General features: G+C 38.7%; 1 protein-coding gene across 1 annotated transcript; it reads left to right on the top strand.

The window, feature by feature from the left end:
• Nucleotides 1-379: 379 nt before the first annotated feature.
• cxcr4b (chemokine (C-X-C motif), receptor 4b) lies at nucleotides 380-2,391 on the top strand. Its single transcript, XM_059342995.1, has 2 exons — nucleotides 380-445; nucleotides 737-2,391. The coding sequence occupies exons 1-2, from the start codon at nucleotides 440-442 to the stop codon at nucleotides 1,850-1,852; spliced, it is 1,122 nt and encodes a 373-aa protein (XP_059198978.1). The 5' UTR covers nucleotides 380-439; the 3' UTR covers nucleotides 1,853-2,391.
• The last annotated feature ends 4,576 nt before the right edge of the window (nucleotides 2,392-6,967 follow it).

The following is a 6,967-nucleotide window of genomic DNA, read 5'->3' as shown; positions in this document are numbered from 1 at the left end:
CTTAAAGGAAGTCTGTGTTGATCCAGATCAGAACAAAAAATCGGCAGAAGTGAAATAAAGCATCATCTAAGCCTTATGCCATTAAATAAATAATCACAGATAAATAATAACGACATACTTTTAAACAATAGCCTCTTTCCATGGTGACTTGTTTCAACGTTTTTTTCTTTTTATTGGTGACGTGATAACAGACACGAGGTTTTGAGTTTAAAAGTTTCACAAAGTGATCGACGCCCTCACCACAGACTGAACTAGTTGGTTTTATAGCGCACCCGTTTTTGGAGCAGAGCGCATCCTGCTCCTCCTCCTGCGGGGAGGGGTCACGCTCACCGGCACTATATAGCCCACTGACTGTTTGTTACAGGCATGGATCTGATCACGTTGGCAGCTCACACACACACAAACACACGCACACCGGACCCAACAACGAGTTGTAAACATGGAGGTGAGTTTCTTTAATAGATTTTTTAGTTTTTGCTGGAGGCTGTTTAATGCTAAATAACTTAGATCTATTTTGTAATTTCCCACACTTGTTTAGAGTGGTATAATTCACTCTACTTGTTTTTTCCCTCTAGTTTAAAATAAATACATTGCAGAGCTTGGAGAAAAGTACAATTTAAACTTTTAAATAACTTTAGAAACAATTTAGCACAGTTTAGATTTTTAGAAGAAAACTTGTGTGAAAAATTACCTGGATTTCATCTGATTTTAATGTTTTGTTGTTTTTTTCTTTCAGTTTGACATTTCATACGACTTTGAGAACTACACTGACAACAGCTCAGAGGAGTCTGGAGAGTGGAGAGATCAGGAGGAGCCATGTGGTGTAGCGTTCAGCAGCGACTTCAACAAAATCTTCCTCCCAACAGTTTATGGAATAATATTTGTTTTGGGAATCATTGGCAATGGATTAGTCGTCGTTGTCATGGGCTATCAGAAAAAGGTCAAAACGATGACGGACAAGTACCGGCTCCATCTCTCCGTGGCTGACCTCCTGTTCGTGCTCACGCTGCCCTTCTGGGCCGTGGATGCAGCCAGCTCCTGGTACTTTGGCAGTTTCCTGTGTGTGTCGGTGCACGTGATCTACACGGTGAACCTGTACAGCAGCGTATTGATCCTGGCCTTCATCAGTCTGGACAGATACTTGGCAGTTGTGCGGGCCACCAACAGCCAATCCACGAGGAAGCTGCTTGCAAGCAGAGTGATCTATGTGGGTGTGTGGCTGCCTGCAGCCGTCCTCACTGTACCTGACCTTGTGTTTGCCAGGGTGCAAGACACCACGCGCTCTTTTCTCTTCTTCGATGAAAGCATGGACACCGGAGACTCCAGGATCATCTGCCAGCGCATCTACCCGCAGCAAAACACTGTCATATGGACAGCTGTTTTCCGATTCCAGCACATCCTGGTGGGCTTCATCCTGCCAGGTCTTGTCATCCTCATCTGCTACTGCATCATCATCGCCAAGCTATCGCAAGGCTCCAAGGGCCAGGCTCTGAAGAAGAAGGCTCTGAAGACCACAGTCATCCTCATCCTTTGTTTTTTCTCCTGCTGGCTGCCCTACTGTGTTGGCATCTTTTTGGACACTCTGATGATGCTGAACGTAGTCCCCAACTCCTGTCAACTGCAACAAGCGGTGGAGAAGTGGATTTCTATCACAGAAGCACTGGCTTATTTTCACTGCTGCCTGAACCCCATCCTCTACGCTTTCCTGGGAGTTAAGTTCAAGAAATCGGCCAAGAGTGCACTGACAGCCAGCAGCAGATCAAGTCAGAAAATGTCCCTCATGCAGAAAAAGCGAGGGGCAATTTCATCCGTGTCAACTGAGTCCGAGTCCTCAAGTGTTTTGTCAAGTTAACAAACATTCAAACTCAGAGTCTGTGACTTGATACCCTCAGGAGAGAAAAAAACTAAGCTTCAGTTTCAAAGAACTTACTACATTTTGTACAGATGTAAAAAGAAAAAAAAGAAGTTTTTATAATTTTTGATTTGTTCTGCAATTGTGTGTTTTGTTGTGTTTTTATTGCAACTTGTGTAGCCTTTATGTCCTTCATGGCAGATTGCGTCCTCAGGCAGTGCCTCATTTCCATTCATTCAGCTTTACAATCAAGATCCATTCTCCCTCTTTTTTTAATCCTTACAATCTGTGCTGCTGTATCAAAACTCAGGCATACAATGCCCTATTCTGTTTTCATGGATGGTAGCTGCTCTTGGAAAAACCTGTATATAGTTTGTAGCATTTGTGTGTTCGCACTTAAGTTGTGTGATTATCTGAAAGCTATTATTTATTGCTGTCATTCACACTGGATGTTTTGTAGAAAGAAAGACTGCATGCTGCTTTTTTAAAGAACATTTTATATTTGTTTTTTATGTAAAAAATAAAAATTTCAGTGCTTCCCATAATGACTGTGTGGTGTGCATTTTCACCTTAAACCAGCTCTTCCTTCCCTCAGGGGGGAGGGGGATGTGTGTGTGTGTGTGTGTGTGTGTGTGTGTGTGTGTGCGTGGGTGTGTGTGTGTGTGTGTGTGTGTGTGTGTGTGTGTGTGTGTGTGTGTGTGTGTGTGTGTGTTGGAGGGAGGGAGGGAGGGGGTGGGGGCTCTCCTAACACAAATGTCTCCACCTGATCTGGCTCAAAAGCAGAAGGGGGACTAAGCAGACAGACCCTGTAATTGCAAGAACATCTGTGCACTTTTACATCTTAGGCAGCCATGACACAAAAGCTAAAAACTTTGGTTATAATTAGCACCCATATGGCTGCTTAACAAAGAAAATAGCATGTTAAGTTCTCCTCTGACTCATTTTCTTTCTTTTCAATTTGCAAGATATACTGCCTCCATTATGTTTAGCTTGTAAACAAGTGTTAGCCTCATTCACTTCACAGAGTGGGTCAGTGGGTCATCTTAGCTATTTTCCAACTCACAAAGCAAAATATAATAGTATTCAGGACACAAGTTATATATTCTGAAGATGCATATCAGCAGACATAGTCTTTGTTGGTGCAATAAATCAGTGGCAGTAAATCTGCTGGAATTACATAGTGGCAAGATAAGACATAAAAATGACAAGATTCAGAACCACACACGTTGACATCAATCTTTCTAAGGGTTCTTATATCTTCCTCACTTTCTGGAATAGTCCAGTGACAGGGTGATGTTCAAGTTGGAGACCAAAGGAAGCTGCAACAATAGATGTCAATGAGAATGAAGTCGTCAAGCAGCCGCTGTGCAGCGTAATGCCGGCATCCATTCAAGACTCCAGGGCAACATTTCCATTTCTTTACATGTAAAAAAGGTGTGAAGTGCCCTCATCTAACCACAAGGTTAATGGATATTTCGGAGCCCTGGTCTCTCACAGTGAAATAGGATAAAAACAAAAGGTGCTTTTTCAGTTGGAAATGTTCCCAGATGATCCAGAATTAGCATAAGAGCTGCACTGCCTCAGCCAGTGCGGGGACAGATCTGTGATTAACACTTCAAGTGTCCAGATGAATCCTCTTCATTTGCTTCTTTCACTACCATCATCAGAGAAGGTTGCTCAAGGATGTAGGATCACTTAAATCACCATTTACACCAAATACTTGATGTGCATATTTTATAGATACACAATAAACTGATCATATGGGGCTAATATAGACTCAAGCCACATTCAGATATCCCTAATATAGATAAAAGTGGTTCAAATGCACAATTATGAAGAATGATTACAAAATCCGAACTGTTGCAAAATGCAATTGGAAAAAAAAGATTTTAAAGATCTACAGATGAAACCCACTTGTATTTGTGATATAAAAAATTGAAATTGATATGATGTAAACAATTCATCCTAGATACTTTTTAATATAATAATATAAGTCATTAACATATTAACATTTTAACATATTTGTATCTAACTTGGTTATGTAGTTATGGCTACAGACTAAGTTCTATTTTAAGTTAAATTAATTTACCAAAAAGATGTGTTTATAATATTGTTATGGTGAATTATTTTGGCCATGATAATAATTTAATGAAAACCTGATATAGTATCAACCTGACCCTAAACTCTTATCCACCAATTGCCCTGTATAACTTGTCAATGCTGCAGGAAAAGTTCAAAACTACACAAAGAGATGAATATGCATTCTCTACTACATGATAGTTAAAAAAGTCCACCTCGTTTCAGAATTTGACTGGCTATTTGATGCCCATGGATGAATTGCATACAGTTTTTTAAATGCGTTACCATTATCACCATAACAAAACACAATGCTTTTATCCAAATTGTTCAACGTACCCACTTGAGTGCACAAACAGAACTCAGGGCCCCTTTGGGAATAAACCCTCGGGTGCAATATGGTGTCCTTTCATTCATAATTAAAGCTTTTGCTCTCTCTGTTTGATGAGAAAATATCCTCTGCTCATCAACATACACATCTAAATCCAAACACAACCTCTTTTAACTGTAACAACGTGTTTATTTTAGGTAGAAGAGGCTTTCCTATATGATTACATTCTCATGATACTGTAGCCATTATCTCCTGCAGAACACCAATAACACCTTCCTGTGCAATGCTGCAAACTCTGAAACTAATATAGAGTAAAAACAAACTCATGTGTGTATGTTGAAGTAGTGAAGAGTTGCTTGTTTGCTTTAAGGGTGAAAGGCCAAAGCTGTTGAAATGGACAGGAAATACCATCTACTGGTGATTCATTACCAGTGAGCATCTAGGTTTCTAACTGCAACTTGAGAGTGTCTTCCAGTGTGTACAGGGCCCCATTTAAGTCTTACTGTTGATATGCATTCAACTTATGAGTGACAGCATGAACACCAGAGATGATTTTTAAATGGCCATTGCAAACGAAGGATAAAAGTAACACAAATACAGCAGGTTCCTTTTGGGCAGTGACCTGCTCCACTAATGGTTACATTGTTTTGGTTGGAAAGTGAGCAGCAGGAAGGCTGTTTCCTGCATCAGGAGCTCCTGTGGTCAACAGCCTGAGAAAAGCTTTGATGACCCCCCACTGAATTTCAACCACCATTACTCGCTGTGCTCGGCCTTTCCTGCAAAGGTCACTGGATACCTGGATGCACTTTGTGCATTCAACCAAAAGCGTGAAAGTAATTTCATGGAGTGTCACTTTTAGTGTTCGTGTGGCTATTTAATAAAAGTGCCACCTGGCCACACACAGTGGTGTCTGTGTGCAGATAAATGTTGATTTATTTCCTCAGATATTTTAAAATGTAAGTTTATTTAATGAATCTTTGATACACTGAATAGTATCACTTGTGCCTACAGCATATAATCAGTGGTGGAGGAAGTATTCAGATCCTTTGCTTCACTAAAAATAGAAATAACCTTTATGACTAAAAATGTTACCTAATTGAAAGTATGTAAGACGTATCAGGAAAATGTAGTAGTAAAAGTAAAAGTAACCTCAAAGCAGAAAAATGTCCCCTTTACCTTTTATGTATTACATCATAATATTATTATTACTCATACATTAATGTGAAGGCAGGGTTTTACTGTTGTTGTTGTTGTTGTTGGTTGAGGTGGAGCTCATTTTTAACTATTTTGTATCAGAATGAAACTACTGCCTTCATCTACTGTTTATTTTTTCCATTAACTGACTGATTTAGTTGGTTAAAAAAAGGGAAAATAGTGAGAAATGCCATTGCAATCAATTGGGGTCCAGTGACATGTACCTTCATCACTTGTTTTTCACAATTTTTAAAAACTAAAATTAGGATAGGAATATCATTAAATTACCATTAAAATGTTTTAGATTAAATATTATTTAAATAGATAGTTTCCATTAATTTTCTGTCAATCAGATGTATTGTATTTATTGTAAGGTAGGCTACTGCAGTTTAATTGATAACAAAGTATCATATTTGTTTATAACCTCTTCTTTTGTTTTTAAGGTTTAATATAGTAAAATGACATTATGCCAACAAAATGTAGTAGAGTAAAAGTTCAAATATTCAAGTATAAGTAGGCTACCATCATTTTGTACCTAAGTACAGTTCTTGATTAAATATAGTACTTAGTTACATTATACCACTACATAGAGGAAGGTTTTTTCTAAGGAACCTCCTAATCGCATCAAGGAATTGCAGGTGGTCCTGTACTAATAACCTCCTTTTCTGCCATGTATCTCTAGATCTGAAACAGAAGAACCCACATAATGCCGTACCTCCAGATACTGTTAAATGTTGCATGTTTGTCTTCACCCTTTGTTACTTATTCAATATTTATCTAATTTATTTCTCCTAAGAAGCATACTCTATTCCAGGATGTATCATTAACCCTCTGGAGTCCATGAAACCACCTGCATATTACTTCTTCATGACGTGAAGACATAAATGAAACAACATTGAGTCTTGCCATCAGCCTCCCTCTAAAGTTCTGGCTTGAAACTACATGCCAGATTTTTTTGATGATATTCAGCCAAGTAAAACCGGAGATAATGTCAAATATATTTCATATAAAAATATAGAACTAGAGATTATCCTCATTTTACCTGTTTCATGTTATTTTTGCAACATGTACATTTCTGTGTGTGAAACATATTTTTTTAAGATCAGATTTTATGTTTTTCTTGTTTATGTTTTTTATGTGTTTCTTTTGGGTTCAAAATTTTGATCAAGTAAGTCAAAGTTAAAAAGTAACTATCAGGACATAGGCTATAGGTGAGGTAACGCTGAAAAAAATCATAACAACATGGCATGGTAAAGATTTTTTAACAGATTTTGTTTAACCGACATCATAGCCCAAGATTTCAGAGGGTTAAATTGAGCGCCATTGTGGCTAATTGCCATAACATAATCCCATTATTAAGCAATAGGTATAATTATGCTCAAGCTGACGCTCTCTTTGCGCCATTGTACATTATTTTGTCCACCACGTGTGCAGTGAAGACCGGACCGGAGGAGGATAAGCTGGTCGGAACTACACTCCCGTCTTTCGTTTCGAGCCGGAACCCAAAGCATCCC

Source organism: Centropristis striata, chromosome 10 (genome assembly GCF_030273125.1).
Source record: "Centropristis striata isolate RG_2023a ecotype Rhode Island chromosome 10, C.striata_1.0, whole genome shotgun sequence".
Classification (NCBI taxonomy): Eukaryota; Metazoa; Chordata; class Actinopteri; order Perciformes; family Serranidae; genus Centropristis; species Centropristis striata.
This window is presented reverse-complemented; position numbering and strand designations above follow the sequence as displayed.